The 17398-nt window shown below is 44.0% G+C and overlaps 1 protein-coding gene and 1 long non-coding RNA gene across 4 annotated transcripts in view; one reads left to right on the forward strand and one right to left on the reverse strand.

Annotated features, from left to right (window-relative positions):
• LOC112545670 (uncharacterized) overlaps positions 1 to 17398 on the forward strand; it is a 144834-nt gene that overhangs the window by 27249 nt on the left and 100187 nt on the right. The gene's annotated exons all lie outside the window — the stretch shown is intronic.
• LOC102448085 (cysteine-rich protein 1-like) overlaps positions 13932 to 17398 on the reverse strand; it is a 34771-nt gene continuing 31304 nt past the window's right edge. For all 3 annotated transcript variants that reach the window (XR_012904565.1, XM_025184305.2, XM_075931280.1), the window contains one exon: positions 13932 to 15644. Coding sequence is in view for 2 of the 3 variants with exons in the window: in XM_025184305.2 (XP_025040090.2) it covers positions 15562 to 15644 (83 nt within the window). In the remaining variant the exon portion in view is untranslated. The remainder of the gene's footprint in view (positions 15645 to 17398) is intronic.

Here is a 17398-nt window from a genome sequence, read left to right on the forward strand (position 1 = left end):
GTGTTTATATCTTGGACCCTGACTAGGCTCCAGTAATGCACTTACGCACATACTTAACTTTGAACCAGGCATAGTCCATTCAATCCTATTTTAGCCTCAGTGCTTAAATATTTGCTGCCCTGTCCTCTAAAATAGCCAACCCTGAGTTCCAGAATGGCTCAAGTCCTGCTCAATTTATGCATTGTATCGTGTTTCACTCCTTGTGCTGATCCAGTTCTGCAAATTCTGTGTTCCTAGAGCACCATGCTAATAAAATGTTGGGAAGGAGCTAGACCACTAATTCCCTCCCATGTGATAGTTCTTCCCTCTCCTCCCCCGCCATGCTTTATGAAATTGGCTTATGACTATAAATAACTAAGCATTACTTACAGATGCTTTAGACAAAATACCTCATGTAACCTGTCTATTTTAATGTGACAGTCTGCTGGATCTGTATGTCCTGTCCCGGTGACCGTATCATACTTTACATACAAGAATCAGATTGTTTGTAGTTTTAAATGCGCCAGTGAGAACAGTTACTGGTGTCCCTCCTCCCCTCCAGCCTTAATGACTTGGTGATCAACGTAATGACTTGTAAACAGCCTTGTTTGGACTGTAAGTCTAAGCAGTGGTTGGTCTTAGGGAAACATGTGACCATACCACCTGGTACTGAATTCCATCTTGAACCTGGTCAATTTCCATGGGAGGGGGGGAATTAGAACAGAGCTTCTCATTGCTTACATAGTCTTTTCCCCCAGGGCAGGAACCTTATCGGCCCTTTGTTTTCCCCTGGCCTGGCACATGCCAAAAAGTTACAAAGAAACCCAAGTCAGATTACAGGAGAGACTGATTTAGGGGGAGGGAGATGGTCCCTTTTAGGAGTTGGTTTCCTTGGTGCTATGCACTAGTATTTCATCTTCCCCGAGCTGAAGGGGTTTGGGGTCTGCGTTGCTCTGCTAACTTTAACCCTAATCCCAGCTCTTTTCTGGGGAAGACCAGAGGATCTGGCCCAGCAGGATAGGGTAGTGGGGAGCCCCAATGAGCAAGATGGCGGGTGTCAGCGGCATGATCAGCACACTGGGGAACAATCTCAAGGGGACTTCTGTGACTGCACCTGTCACACACCATTTCCCAGTTGGGATCCCAAGGTATCAGTGAATTGGAAAGAGGCACTGACATTTTTTGCACTGATTTTAACATTCCACATACAATTATCCCACCAGGTTTCGGTAATACCGACAAGACTGAATTAATGCTCACGAATGAGCTATTCTAATTCCTCGTGTATTTTCTGTGGGCTCCTCAAATTGGTGTATAGGTAATTCAGAAGACACGAAAAGGAGAAATTCTTGGGTCCTTGATTAAGTTTGGTCTCCACATCTCAATTTTGTTTTTGAACTGAGCGCTCATCTCTGCCCTCTTTTTACTCTCCCCTTCTGCTGTTTGTGTAACACCTTCCGCACAACTCTAGCCAGCCTGTGCCCAAGGAGATGGTCCTCCTCCTACTGAGGTGGAGGCAATCCAAGCTATACCGCTCTCCCACAAAAGGAGGATGAGTGTTCCATGAAACTAAAATCCTCCACATCTTCCCTCGACCGGGATTCACTTGCAAAATCTTCTGCCTTCTTGCTGGTGCTGCTGTTGCTTTCAGAGAATGAAATAAAACCATTGAGCCTCTCATTGTAAACACTGGTGGGAAAGGGATGGAGTTGGTCAGCCTTCCCATACCCACAAAGAAGCTACCTCTTTAAGAGGCATAGTGCTAGCTGCTTCCATGAAGGCAATGTTGCCTGGAAGTTAGTGCACTAGACTAGAACTCAGGAGACCTAGGTTTTATTCCTGGCTCTGCCACTGGCCTGCTGGGTGACCTTAGGCCAATCACTTCCTCAGCATGCCTCAGTTTCCTCCATGTCAAATGCAGATAATGCTTTTGAACTTTGTATGGTGTTTTGAGATCTGTGGATAAATAGCAGGTAAGAGCCAAAAACTTTAAAAACAACAATAGACTAGTAGCACTTTAAAGACTAACACAACATGTAGATGGTATCATGAGCTTTCGTGGGCATAGCCCACTTCTTCAGATGACCGGCTAAGATAGGAGCCAGTTATTCTTATTGTTATCTGCCTTTTGGGAGGCTGCTGCAAGAAGAGTTTAAATAATATATGGGTGGGGGAGAGGGAAGAGGAGAGGGCAGGATCAAGTCTGTTATCCTCAATTCTTTTAGCCTCTATACCCAATTCCTTTACAGGAGCACAAGGCCAAGTGGTCGGTGGCATCCACACACAATCTGTTCTTACACTATCTTCAGTAATTTTGGATGCACTGGAAACCATAATACGATGTGAGCCAAACACTGCAGACTAGTAAGGATTCGACATGAAACATCTTTTTACTCACAGGCAGATCTACTTTCAACAAGTGGGAACTGTTCTTCACCCCACTTCTTGCATGACTTCGCCTCTTTCACCTTGCTAGTCCTGACTCTGCTTCTGCTTCAAAAAACAGACCAGAATTGTTTTATTTCTGTGGCAGTGCAGTCAGCCCGGAACACGCAGGATATTTAGACACACTATCTGATCAGGGTACTTGGGCCTGGACTGATTTTTACAGCTATCCTAGGCTAAGAACTGTTTAGCTCAAATGCTGCTGCTGAAAAGAGAGTAAGCAAGGCAGATTCGCATGTCTGCTGGACCTGAAAGCAGCTTCATGGAGTTCAAATCAAAGGCAGATTCAGTGGAGCCACCAGGGCCCTGGAGCAGCTGAGTTTGGCAGCCTTGGGGCTGGCCAAGGAGCTGGGAGCCCAGTGGCCCGGGGCAAGGGAGCCAGATGATTTGCTGACAGATCCCAGGAGAGCCCAGAGTCTGTCAGCAGAGGAGCCGACCTCCCTTGGTCTGGCAAATTGCTTCCTTCAGGACTGGTCAGGTCACCAGGGTGCCAAACCAAGGAGGTTCAACCTGTATCAGATTTGCCTTCAATGCTGTGTGCACTTTTACCAGCTCATTTCAGGTGTGACTGTTCTTGTCTGGTTTTCTGGCTAACTAGCCAGAGAGGAGTGCTTCTGTGGCTTACCATTCATTATTCATTTCATTATTTGGAAAGGAGATTGTTAAATGAAACATGCCAAAATCAGACCAGATGGAGAAGAGGGAGAGGAAGAGAGAAATGATGGGGAAATAACAGAAGGGGGAGGGGGAAAGGAGGGCATAGGAGAAGTGAGGGGGAAGAGAAGGAAGAAGAATTGACCTTTTACTACCCAGTCCAGCTGTTCAGCAATCACTTCCAAAGCATCTCTCTCTTTCCAATTAGTTTCCAAAGAGATTTCATCCTATTAAAAATATTGACTGTGTAGGAGGAGCAGGGGTGGTTCTTAGTTCTGATGGCCTCTGAGCTCCTGAGGCAAACTGATGAATTCCCTGAGCTCCTGAGGCAAACTGATGAATGAGAAAAATAAGCGGCGATCTCACTGACCTAATTGCATTGGAACAGAAGCCTGCTTAGCACTGCAGAGATCTTGTCCCCTGGAAGAACTGTCGCGTTGCAGTGAAACAAGGCTGGCATGGTCACTGCTGACCTTTGCATGCAGCTGGCACCCTTTCGAACAGGTAGCACATGGGTTGAGGTACACCGTGTAGTCTGTGATCGGAGGGCAGTGTTTCGCCACTGAACGTGAGCAGGGCTCTCTGTGTAGCAATCACTGAGATGGGTCCCGTGACCATAGTCCCTGAATACCTTACAATGTCCCTGTGTGGTACCGAGGTGCTGTTACCCCCTCTTCAGCTGGGGAACTGAAGGACTGGGTAAGTCTATATTGCAACTAGAGATGTGTTGGCAACATGGCTACGCAAACACCCTAGTTTTACTCTCGCTAACACAGCTAAAATAGCCATAAAGACGTAGCACCACAGACCCTGGCAAAGACTAAGAGCGCACACACCCAGGGTCCTAGGTGGGCTTATACATCTTCTGTTGCTGTGTCACCACAGGTATCCTAAGCTGGGATAGCTCAATTAAACCTTGTGTTGGTCTGTCTGCCCAAGCTGCAATCGCGCCTTCAACTGCCATATCAATATATGCTGCCGGGCTCGTCCAAGGTCTCAGAAGAAATCTGTGCAAGATCAGGAAACTGACTTGGGGTCTCCAGGGTCCCAGGCTAGCTCTCTGACCACCAGACTGTCCCTCCTGTCAGGTCTCCAGAACATGCACAATGTTGAAGTGTTTTGTCGGCGAAATCCTCCTCCCTTTATGTGCATTGAGAAGTGCCTTATGCCATTGGGAGGGTGCTGGTCAATGTAAAGGAATCAGAATCTGACCTCATAATAGCGAACATCATCATCTCAGGAAATGTAAGAGACCAAGACTCAGGGAAAATGGAAACCCAAAATGCAGGGCACTAATCGAGACCTTGCTCTGGATTTTTCCATGTCTGACCTATGGATGTTGTGGAAGTAGCCTGCCCCGGAGGTGACCTTCCCCAACACGCATGATGGCTCTTTCAGTTCCTATTGCTATCATAGGACCCGGGGGAGAGGTGCTGTTGGGAGATAACTGGGTCTTAGCCAGGAAATGATCAGCAGCTGAGGTGGTACCAGGAAGTGAACAGCTCGGTGTAGTGCTTTCTTGTTGGTCCACCCTCTCTGAACGGTTGTGATCTGTTTGCGTGGCGTCAAGGAGGTAAAGGTCTGGATAACAATGGGGAGGACAAAAAATGGTGCCGCCCCCAATGATGACATTTTCGTTGTGACACCCCCATTGAGTATCTCTTGTCTAGCGAGAGTTGGAATTTTTCAAAGAAAGACGGAAGTGGATGGGGAGGCTGTTTTGTTTTTCAAAAATTGTCAGCATTGTTCAAAATCTTTCATCCCATAATCTATTTCTGCTTCCCCTCTCTCCATCTTTGCCCTTTAAACCTGGACTCGGTTATAAAAAGCCCTGATTCTGGGCATTCTCCTGGTAGCTGGAATAAATCCTTTCCTCCGTGGGAATGTCGAGACCAGGGCTACTCAACTTTGGAAGCCCCAGGAGCCACAATGATCCCTCACAGCACATGCTGCAACTTAAGTGTGGTTGAATATATATGCAAATAGCTTCTTTCACGCCGAGGGGCATGAATACAAAGATTAAAGCAAGACTACACAACACGCAGGCCCCATTTAAGTCAGTTCTGCTGGTATTAATAAAATACAATATTTAACCGATTTACACCCATTTGACGGCACTTTTAATGAGCAATGACAGTCCAGGAATTTAACTACTAAAACGCATCTCAACAAAAGACCATTATAGTCACTACGTTTTTGTTTTAGCTGAGCCCCACGTAAACCCAAACCGCACTGCGGGCCACAAACAAATGGGCCGCGGGCTGCATGTGACCCATGGGCCGCGTATTGAGTAGCCCTGGTGTAGACTAAGGTCTGTGCTCGTCATGCTTAGAACCTGAATGCAGGAGAAAATCTGGGATGATCCAAGTGCTAGTAGTTGAAGCTAGACAAATTCAGATTTGGAAACTACGCATTCATTTTTAATAGGGATAGTAATTAACTATGGAAACAACTTCCCCAGGGTCAGGGTGGACTCGCCCTCATTGATAATTTTTAGATCAAGATGGGAGGCTTTTCTATAAGATCTCCTATAGGAAATGTTTCAGAGCAGTTCTCTGAGCTGTGCCACACCAGAGGTCAGACTGCATGACCACTGTGATCCTTTCTGGACATAAAGCTGAAGAGTCTATTCTACATCTCTAATCTTTCATGGTAAAGAACTTCAGGTGCGTCTACACTGCACCCTAAACTCGAAATAAGATACACAGTTTGCCCTACACGAGAAATTGCGTATCTTATTTTGAATTTATTTTGAAATTTGGTGTGTCTACACAGTGCCATATTTCGAAATAACGTGCTATTTCGAGCCATCCCTTATCCCTCCTGCAACGAGGTTTACAGGGATGGTGAAATAGCACACTCGTCATTTAAAAAAATATTTTAAATAATGGGCAACTTGTTTAGATGCAGGGTAGTTATTTCGCGATACCTCTGGTATCCCAAAATAGCCATGCAGGGTAGATGTACCCTTCTTGTCAATTCTATTTTGGCTGAAATTCATAAAGTAGCTAGTTCAAGATTTCTCTTGTAGGTGTCATGGGCATGACTGTCTTTGCTATGATTTTTGCTTTTCTTTATCTCTGGTGCTCTTCCTGTCTTTGCTGCCATGCGTGCTGGCTTATTCCCTGGAGCATCTTGCAGCTTGGTTACCCCCAAAATACATTCCACCAGCAAGTAAATCACAGTAGTTTAATCACTCAAGTAAATTACCCACAGAAAACTATGGTGTCACCTTAATAGCCTCTCTTCTGAAGAAGCAGTGTATTAAAAGGATGTTTGGAACTTCCCTCCTAGAAGTGATGGTGTGTCATGATTTAGCTATTAGGGTTGCAGCTGTAATATTTTCTTATTATGCTTTTTCCCTGATAATACCCCCTTTCCCTGAAGGTTCCATTTTTAAACCTCTTAAAAGTGTTGTGGCAGATGGTACGTCATTTACCTTTCTCAGCCCATAGCTTACCCCTTGCTTTTCTGCCTGGGAACACATCCCGGGGTGGCATTGCCAGCAGAGCCATGCACTCTGGGATAAAACCATTCACAGAGTGGGAGTGAAGGAGATGTCATAGCTGAGTGCTGCCCTTTGGGAGGGGAGGAGGCTGGGGAAAGAGCGTCAGAACAAACCCACTAGAACTGTGTCTGAAGAGAAAAGGGGACAAGAGGTTCAACTTCTAGATGGGGATGGAGCAATCTATAATGTCTTCAAGGAACTCTGATACAGCCTTCCCGTGTGATCTTGGGCAAGTCACTTCTCTCTATGACTGCTTCCCCTCCTACTTTGTCGCTATGCCTACACTACATTGTAAACCCAGGCTCAGAGTCACGTTTGAGCCCAACCATCCCTCCTGTCCACCCAAACCTTTCTGACTCGGATCAGCAAATACTCAGGACCTGGCATCTCAGCGCCACCTGCAGAAGGGATCAGAGGCTGACTCCATTGTGATGCATATCTAAGCCCTGTCATTTTGCAGTGTGGATGCAGCTGGAGCTGCAGAGCCACATCAGAAGGTCTGTGTGGTGCAGTGTGGATGTATTACCCCAGTGAGAGCCAGGTTGAGCAATTGTAAGCCCAGGTTTACAATGCAGTGTGGGCGCTTGTGCACAAGCTTGGAAACAAACAGATCTGGGTCTACAATGGAGCGTAGACACACTTGTCTGTCTTACCTACTTACATGTGACAAGTGTTATGCTGAATTAGGAAGGCTTTCCTGAATCAGGGCCTCAGAGTGTAAACTGTCTGGGGGTGAGGCCATCTCCAATTCTGTGTTATGCAGTGGCCAGCACAAGGGACTCCTGATGTCCCGTCGAGCCTCTCTGTGCTTCCAGAACTTAAACAACTGGTGCTTGTCTAGCGTCTTTCTGAGGGCCTGACCTTTCATAGGAATATAGAAATGTCGGGCTACAAGGGACCCTGAGAGGCCATCAGGTCCAGCCTGCTGTTTTGAGGTAGGACTAAGTAAATCTAGACCATTCCTTGTGGGGATTTGTACAATCTGTTCTTTAGAACCTCCAGTGATAGGGATTCCACGACCTCGCTTGGTAACTCGGCCCAGTGCTTAATTATATTTAACTATGGCCTGATTCTCAGGGCCTCCTTCACGAACCTCAGTACCCGCAAGTCTCCTTTCCGTTGTAGGGAGTTGAATGAGCTTATGCTTTCCCAGGATCAGGCCTTGTATTAGCATCTGTACATAGATCAGTTACAAAAAATAATCTGAAGGATCTGTTATGCAGTGGGAAGACTGAGAATGAAACCCCCTTAAAAGTTGATGTGGGAAGCCAACAGTTAACAACAGCCTGGATTTATTTATTTTTATCCTTGATAAAACATTTTTAATATTGCTTAATTCTGCCACAAGCAGTAAGCTGCCTTCCCAGAGAAGAGTCCTGTCATCGGAGCTTTTGATGCTAGAGTTCCTGAGACAGCCATGTTCAAAATCTCACTTCAGAGGGCGGTTTTGTTTGGATTTATTTTTCTTTCAATATATTCCACAGATTTCTCAGTTCAAAACATACATGGGAAATTCCCTGGATGATCTTGCTGTAATTTGAAGAATTCAGAGTCTTTCTAGTGATTTTTATTGTCCTTTTAAAACGTCTGACAAATCGGTTTTCAAGTTCAAAGGGTTATAGTGTCAAAGCCATCATGATATTCTTAGTGCCTTGTGTGGAGCTGCAAATACATTAGCAGCACTTCCTCTTACACATATGCTAGTGGGATAGCCCAGCTATCGAGACGAGCCCAGCAGCCTCTTTATAGCCTTTTATTATTGTTTGTACTAATTGCTCAACAGCCATCCTATTCCTAGCTCTGCCACTGCTTGGAAACCTTGATTAAGTTGATTCCCACTCTCTGTGCCTCAGTTTCCCCTCTATAAAAGGGCGATAACAAGACTGACCTCCTTCGTAAAGTACTTTGAGATCTACTGATCAGTGCTATATTATTGTTAACAATATTCCCAACCCCAAAAATTCAGAAATCATGTGTTAGTCCCCCCCCAAAATTAAGAGACTGAGTTAAAAATCATGAGCTATTTTTCAATACATTTGGGGCTCTTTTTTTTTATTTACTCACTGGTTTCCAAACCTTTAGAGGGCACTAATACATATTTTCAAGTTTTCCACTGCCACCGAAGACTGGGAACTTACTTTTCCTATTGTATGAAAACTGGGATCTCAAGGAATCATTTCACTCCAGCAGCTGAGTTCTTAAGAAAAACAACAAGCCTACGTCTACATTGCGCATTCTTGAGCAAGAAGATATGCAAATGAGGTGCAGCAGTGAATATCGCCGCGCCACATTTGCATACCTAATGAGCTGCCATTTTGTGCAAAAATACCCTCTTGCTCAAGAGGCATTCTGCCTGAAAATAAGCAGCAGAACGGCTCTTGCCCAAGAGGGGGTTTTTGCACAAAAAGGAGCAGTGTAGACTGCTCCTTCTTGCGCCAAAGCCCCTTGTGCAAAAATGCCAGCTCATTAGGTATGCAGATATTCATCGCCGCGCCTCATTTACATATCTTCTTGCGCAACAATGTGCAATATAGATGTAGCAAATGTCATGGTAAAATACCACTTTACCCTGATCCTGCAATTGGGCCTGTGTGAGCAGATGTTTCTGACTGCACAGTGAAACCAATGGAGCTTGAGGTGGGAACAAGGGGTCACCTGCTTTGAACCACTTACAACATCAGTGCCAGAGAGCACTAGGGAATTGATAGTGCACAGCTGGATTGTACAATGTGCAAAGAGCTACACTGGCTTTCGTAGTGCTCCAAGACCATACACGTGCTGCAGCCTTCCTATGTACTGTCCATTGTGGTGTCTGGGCTTTAATGTGTCAATATGGGTGAGTTTGAATCCTAGAACTCATCGTCTAAGTGAATCAGATTCTCTGACTGGTCACATGAAAGACTGCTTGGTAGGGCTGAAGAGAAGACCTAACACTCTGGATGCATTCTAACAGAGTTGTATGAAATTGGAACTGCTGTCGAATTATCAAACACAAGACACTCTGTACTAAAGATGTTAAATTGTGGTTAACTGACTAGTCAAGTAGATGATGGAATTTCTATCGACTACTCGACTAGTCGATAGGGACTTCCGCATTCCTCCTTTGAAGTGAACAAGAGCCCATATTGGGGATTTTGTATATTTCAAAGGAGGAATGCAGAACTCCGCATGCAGCCCGGGGCCAGCGGGAAGTGCCCCCAGCAGGGGCTCCTGTACATTTCAAAGCCATGGAGGCCGTGGTCAGTTGAGGACTCCCCAGCTAACCCTGGATTCCATGTGGCACTTCCCCAGAACCCGGGATCAGCTGGGGACTCCCCAGCTGATCCCGGGTTTCACTGAAATGCCACGGGGAGCCCGGGATCAGCCGGGATCAGCTGGGGAGTCCCCAACTGACCCCAAGCTCCACAGCGCTGCCCCTTTAAAATGCCAGAGGCGGCATTTTAAAGGGGCAGCCACCACACAGCTGAGCCACAGATCAGCTGTGCGGTGGCTGCCCCTTTGAAATGTCGCCTTGGGGTTTCAAAGCAGCAGCACATCTGTGTGATGCTGCTACTTTGAAGTACTCCTCCTTCCCCCTCCTCCTTTGCTGCCTCTATCTGATATATCTGATAGAGGCAGCAAAGGGGGGTAGGGAGGAATTAACTAGTCGACTGACTATCCGATAACCATTTGCTTATCGGATAGTCAACTAGTCTTTAACATCCCTACTCTGTACTTGACAAAAAAAATCATAACAAGTCCTTTGAATACAATTCCCAGAAACTCTCGACTTCTCTTTGGTATCAGTTTATAAAACAAAGTTTATAATGATAAATTAATGCTAATTTGTTGCCATTGGTGGGCAGGGTTCATTTTCCTAAGCAGATCCAAACATCAAGTTCGTCTAAAGAGATCTGAAGCTGAAGTTTCAAAATCAGTGTTTCAACGACTGCTATCAAGGTGCAGGCCCATGTGCTAGCACAACACAAATGCTGGTGGTGTAGCCTGAAAAGTAGAAATACCTCTGAGGTGCAGAGTTGACTAGAAAATAAGGGGTTCTCAGGGAAAACTTGTATCTTTTGTCAAAAAAAACTTTTTGGGTGCATAGTTCTGGAACTTCAGGTTTTTTGACAAAAAGGCCATGTTTTCCCCAGAAAGCAGACACTCTCTGCAGAGAGATTCATTCTGTCAAAACCCCAATTTTCAATCAAAACCCAGTTTTGATGGAAAAGTTTTGTTCAGCCCTCCTTTCCCCGTCTCTGTGGGATGGATGTTTGTTCCATAAACCTGTTTCACGAGTGTAGATAACAGGGCTGCAAAGAGCCAGGAAGGTCAAGTAGGGCCTGATCCAAAGCCCAGTGAAGTGACTTTTCAGTGACTTCCCTGACTTTGGGTCAGGCCCTCAATCCATCTCTCTGTGCCAGTGCAAAATCTTCCAGTTTAAGACTGCATACTGCCTAGGGTCCACAAATGCTGCCCTCCAGACGTGTGTAATGATTGAAGGCTCTGGGTCTCTAAAGGTTCTGACTTGGCTGTTTGTGACTCCATCTCCCCATTTCTCTGCTGTGTCCTCTCTGTTGCTTAGTGGTGTCTTCACAGCTAACTGGTGCTGTATGAGGGGCAAATATGAGTTTGACAGCTGAGACCCATCATCCTTTCCATGGCATACCTCTCTCATACCATCAGCATCTTTGTGAGTCAGTACAGAGGTGCTCTCTTCATCAACTGCATTGGGAGTTGCAAACTGAACTCCTGGTCAATCTGACAGCTGCCTGCACAAGATGCTTCAGAGGGAGTGTAAGAACCCTGATGTGGAAAATGTGCGATAATCTTTACCCTTTGGAGGACTCATCCTGACTCTCTAATTGGCTTGGGCCTTCAAAAATTAGGTTTAATATCCCTTCCAAATTTTTGTTGTCATATTCCTGATACCTATATGAATTTCCAAGCCTTTTCTGAACCTCTTTGATCCAGGCTGAACTGCCTTGGCATCCTTTGAATATCCCAGGCGAGAGCTCTTCAGCTTCCTTTCAGGTTGAGGGATGGAGGGAAACAGAGGGTCCTATGTGAAAGCTGCCATTTGATCATCAAAGCAATTACATAGAATCATAGGTCTAGAAGGGACCTCAAGAGGTCATCTAGTCCAGTCCCTTGTACTCATGGCAGGACTATTTTTTATCAAGACCATTCCTGACAGGAGTTTGTCTAACTTGTTCTTAATCTCCAATGATGAAGATTCCACAGCCTCCCTAGGCACTTTATTTCAGTACTTTACCATCCTGACAGTTAGGAAGTTTTTCCTAAAGCCCAAACTAAACCTCTCTTGCTGCAGTTTAAAGCACATTGCATCGTATCCTATCATCCAAGGTTAAGATAAGAAGAACCATTTTCTCCCTCTTCCTTGTAAAAACCTTTTAGGATGGTACTTGGAAGCTGTTATCACATCCCTTCTGTCTTCTCTTTTCCAGACTAAATAAACCCAATATTTTCAATCTTCCCTCACAGGTCATGTTTTCTAGACCATTAGTCATTTTTGTTGTGTTTTTTTTCTGGACTTTCTTCAATTTGTCCACATGTCCCCTGAAATGTGGCACCCAGAACTGCACACAATATTCCATCTGAGACCTAATCAGCACAGAGCAGAGAGGAATTATTACTTGCTTATGACACTCCTGCTAATAATACATCCTAGAATCACAGGACTATTTTAATTGTTGGCTCCTAAGCAAACAATATTGAAAATCATAGCAAACTAGTGACTATCTAGAAATCATATACTGTTCTTTGCAAGAGAGGCATAACATTTTTACATAAAAATACTCACAGAAATAGGAGACAGGACAGAGAGAATCTAGTCTCATCAGTAATAAGGCTTTTATAAAGTTCTGAATGAATTATGAGGCCCCTGAAATCTGAGTATTCAGTAGACTTAGTGGGCGTTTTTGTTTTTATGAGAAATCACAAATTGAAAATTTTTGCCTATAGCCAGTTATTTTTCAATTTTAAGTTCAATTTATGGTAACAAATAAACGGTTGTATTTTTTTTGAAAATCCAAAATCTTATAAAAAAAATTTTTTAAATAGAAATGTTTTGGTTTTCTGTTTGTTTTTCATCAAAAAATATAGTGGGTCACTTGTGGGGAAAATAAATTCATGTCCCATGAAAAAATAATTGGCATTTTTGATCAGCTCTACAATTTATTCTTTGGTGATATAGGTTGAACTTCTCTGGTCCCAGAATCTCTGATCCAGCAACATCCATGGTCTAGCAGGACCATGGATGTTGCTGGACCAGAGAGCCGCAGCTCGGGGCAGCAGACTCCTGGCACCATGGGGCAGCCTAGGGGCTGTGGAATGCCGGCAGCCGGTGGCTCGCCATGAAGCTCCACTGGCAGCCCAGAGAAGCAGAGCCCTGGCGCAGCGGAGCCCCAGCGTCCCCAGAGCAGCTGAGTCTGGCAGCTTTGGGGCCGTGGAGCCCCAGCATCCTGAGGGTTGGCCAAGGAGTTGGGACCCCAGTGGCCCTGGGGCAGGGGAGCCAGGTGATTTTCTGACCGATCCTGGCAGAGCCCAGAGTCTGTTAGCAGAAGGCTGACTTCCCTTGGTCCAGAAAACTCCCTCTTTCAGGACCGGTCAGGTCCCAAGGGTGCCAGACCAGGGAGGTCCAAACTGTAGGATTTCATACTCAGAGCCTTTGGCATCTCAGTGACTTATTTTAGATGTTTTTTCTTGATTTTTTTGTCTAAAAAATGTGTACACCATTTGCAGCCAGTCAGGAATAGTCCATCCTGTTATGTCACTTGCAGAAGGACACACTATTATCTAGATATTTAAATGAACATCTTCGTATCTGAGCGTCTCTCAACCTTTAATACAGCATCCCTTTGAGAAATATTTAGAGAATTGAGGTGCTGCGAGAATAAGAGCTTTGCTCGAGATTACGAAGTAAAGCTGTATCAGACAGGCAAGGAACTCATCCTGAATTCTGCTAGTGTCTTACCACATGGCCATCCATTTGTTCAGGCTGGTTTTGCCTCTTGAATCCTATACCTAAATGAGGTGCAGTTAACTGTGCTAGTTACTTCTTATCTGCACAAAGTAGACTGAAGCCACTTACAGAATTAGATAACTTTTCTTTAATTCAGGTTAACTGCACCAAATTTGTTGTTAATATAATCCTCTTGATATTTATCAGTTGCATGTATCAGTAGCTATGTTCAAGAAGGATCCCAGGCAATTGCAAGCTGGATTGTATGATTTTCAAAGGGAAGAGTTATGTGAATTTGTTGCATACAATATTATTAGACTGAAAAGGGTGAGAATGATTCATAAAGACAATAATAGTGAAAGAAATTCTGGAAACTTTGAATGCCGATTGAAACAGAAATGGAGCAGTCTATTTCACATTGAAATGATACTACCACTTAGTCATAGTGACATCTATGGCAAAAATACAATAATTAGGAGTTTTCAAGTTCACTTTGGCTCATTGGAATCCACAGCACACATTAAAAATCCATCATCTCTTTTACAAGGAGCAGAGATTTAATAAGCAAGGAATTTCAGTACAAGAACATCACATGTTTCATTCTGCTAGAGTTTCTTTCCATTAATTAATTTTAGTCTGCTTTTGTATAAAATGCAGATGAATTGGTATTTTTTTGAGAGAGGTGTGTGGGTGTGTGTTGAATGATGTAAAATTCCTTCAGGTCTGCTCATTCAGTACAATGGAAGAATGTGGGGAAATTTGAGGGGGTTTAAAGACCCATAAGACTCCAGTTCTATGAATTAGCAATGTTAACTCAAAAATAGCCTCCAATTTTGTGTATCGGAACAATACTTGATGAGGCAAAGAAATGATCCATTACAGGAAGTCTAGTCTGACCACAGACATCAATGGCCAAAACATATGTTTAAAGTTCAGGGGACTAAATCAGGACCGCACCTGTAATAGGAAGTTAGGTGGCTACTGGAGGCATCCGTGATTAGGCAAATTCAGGGGTCTATCTGTGTCTTCACAGGACTGAAATGCTATCCCTGGCTTACTGTTCCAACCACTCCACCTCACATAAACATAGAGACCAATTGCACCATAACAGAGATGGTCATTTCTCAGCTTGAATAACCAGGGCATGTGCTGACATTCCCAACAGCTGACAGTCAAAGACCGATTCTGCAAAGAAAGCTGCAGAAGTATTGATAGTAATGGGTTCCAAGCTTTTTTCCCCACTGGATAAAATAAGGGGGAGAGATTTGTACATCTGACCTCTCCAACCAGGGAACAATTGAAGACACCTAGGGGCACGTCTACGCTACAGAGGAAGATCGAAGCTGCCGCTGTCAATCTTCCAGGGTTCGAATTAGTGGGTCAAGTGAAGACAGCTCATTTGAAATAGGAGGGGTGCTCCGGTAGTCCTGCTTCCATGAGGAGTAAGGGAAGTCAAAGGAAGAGTGTTCTCCCTTCGACTTCCGTAGACAGCGCCAAAAGCCAAATTAAGGTACTTAGACTTCAGCTACGCAATTAACATAGCTGAAGTTGCGTATCTTAATTCAACTTTGTCCTGTAGTGTAGACGTACCCCAATAGATCATTGCTGAAAAGGTATCTACCTGCAGGTCCATTAGACTGATAAAGATATCGTTATTGACAGATTTCAGTGTCGATTCAGGTAACAGATAAGTAAAGCCACAATTTCTAAGTTGTTAAAAATCAAGTTGATGCTATGTTCCCTTCACAGAAACAAGAATCTATCCTATTACCATTCCCTGTAGCTCATTAAAACTCATTTATCACAGCACAATTTAAATCTGCAGTAGGAGGGATTTCAGACTAGAAGCATGTTCTCTTATGACTTTTCTGGATTAGCAGTCATTCTCAGAAGCAGCATTCTTCTTCAGCTGCATTTTTCCTAGTCTGTGGGCAAAACCACAATTCCATCTTGATACTTTATCAGAGTCTAGTAATGACTTTCCAAGTGTTGAATATTAAAGCAGGGCCATCTAGGAGCTGTTCTGGTTTTCCACTGGAACTTTGGAAGAGGAAGCTGCCCCAAGAGATGACCGAGACGTTGGCCATCTTGTTCCTTTAAAATAACAAAACAAAAATACCAAGAGGACAAATTAATAAGAAATACCAGAGAGGGGTACAAAAGGAAATATTAAATTTCAGGGGGTATAGGTAATTAAAAACAGAAATGTACTGTAAAACCTAATCTTGCAGGGTTGTCATCTTTGAAAACCTCATCAAAGATTCCACTTGCTATTAGGAACTGGAGGAAATTATGCCTACTCAAAGCACTGTAGAAGCTTTGGCAAGCTGTTCAATTAAAAACTGAACTCTCATGAACTTCTCAGTCTCAGGAGAAACCAAACTAAATATGAGCTCTGATAACAGCCTCTTCAACATGCAAGCTAGATGTCTTAATTATTGGGTCTATTTTGGCATAGAGGAGCACTGTGCAATACCCCTCATGTAGAGAATTTAGTCTGTCATAAACAACTTTTGCAATGTCAATCAGGTACAACACTTACTTTGCTTTTAAAAAGGAATCCATGAATATTTCTGTTTATCAAAGCACTGTGTTTGGATAACAGTCGTTCCTGGGATCATGTCGTTGCACTAAGGAATGGATGTTCATGAAAATGTTCATGAATCCTGAAATTTTCAATGAATTTGACGTGACTGATCCTTTTCACACCAGAAATTCACTATTCCTTGTTCTCCTTCATGTGGCTCATTTATCCAACCAGGTATGAGAAACATTACCATGTGACCAAGGAACACCAATCATATAAAACACAGGGAAGGCCCAAAGTGATTAGAGTACAAACACACAGTCTGAAAGTGTTTTGCGTAAACTCTTCCACGAATAGCCATAGAAAGAATGGTTTAAAGGGGCTTAGGCTTTTTCCACACATACAAGTTGTACTGTTTTGAATCCGTCAGTGTAATTAGTGGTAACCCCCTAGTGGAGATGTCATCATGCTGTTCTGAGTGTGCTCAGACCCACACAGCTTAGTCCTGTGGTGCGTAATTGTTCCTGGCATGGGAGTGAAGGCCTCACCCACCAGTGGGAATGGAGACCCATGTGCATTGAAAATTGTTCCTCTGGAGCTGGCCATAGACCTTCCTGACTCAGCAGCAGGCCTGGACAATGTGAGGTAGAATGAGTAGCTCCTCTCCCCTTTTCACCAGATGTAAAAAAGAATGAGAGGAGCTTTGGACTCCATCCAAGTGGATGCAAATGAAGCCAATCTGCAGCTTCTTGATGAGTTTGCTTGAGTGTTTGCCTTCAGCTACATCCCATTGTTTTGTGCATATCCATGACATTGGCCAGGGCAAACAGAAGTGAGGGCAAAAAAGCAATAATAATAATAAGGATCCTTGGCATTGATTTCATATAACACTTGATTCTCCTCTTGCTGTTGCAGGCATAGTGCAGGAGTATCTACATGGCAGCCCAATGCAATTATGACATTGTAAAACTGGTAGGAGAGGCCAGTTAAGTGCTATGTGTTAGAAATGCAGAACAGTCATTAACTAATTACAAATTGAGCCCTCCCAACCCAGGAGGGCGAGTAAGGGTTTGCAAGACTGGAGGTGAAGAATTATTACCCCCCATTATAGAGAAATTGAAGCAGGGAGATGTGATTTTTTTCAAGGTCAAACAGATTTATTATTGTTATATGTATTATGGTAGTGGCAAGAGGCTAGGGTCCCATTGTACTAACATATAACAAAGAAGCAGTCTCTAGCTGGAGAACAAAGATTAGAAGTTAGAAATGCCTAAAACCCAACTTTCCACTCTTTCCTTTGGCCATGCTACTTCCAACAGCC

The sequence above is a fragment of the Pelodiscus sinensis genome, chromosome 6 (genome assembly GCF_049634645.1).
Source record: "Pelodiscus sinensis isolate JC-2024 chromosome 6, ASM4963464v1, whole genome shotgun sequence".
NCBI lineage: Eukaryota > Metazoa > Chordata > Testudines > Trionychidae > Pelodiscus > Pelodiscus sinensis.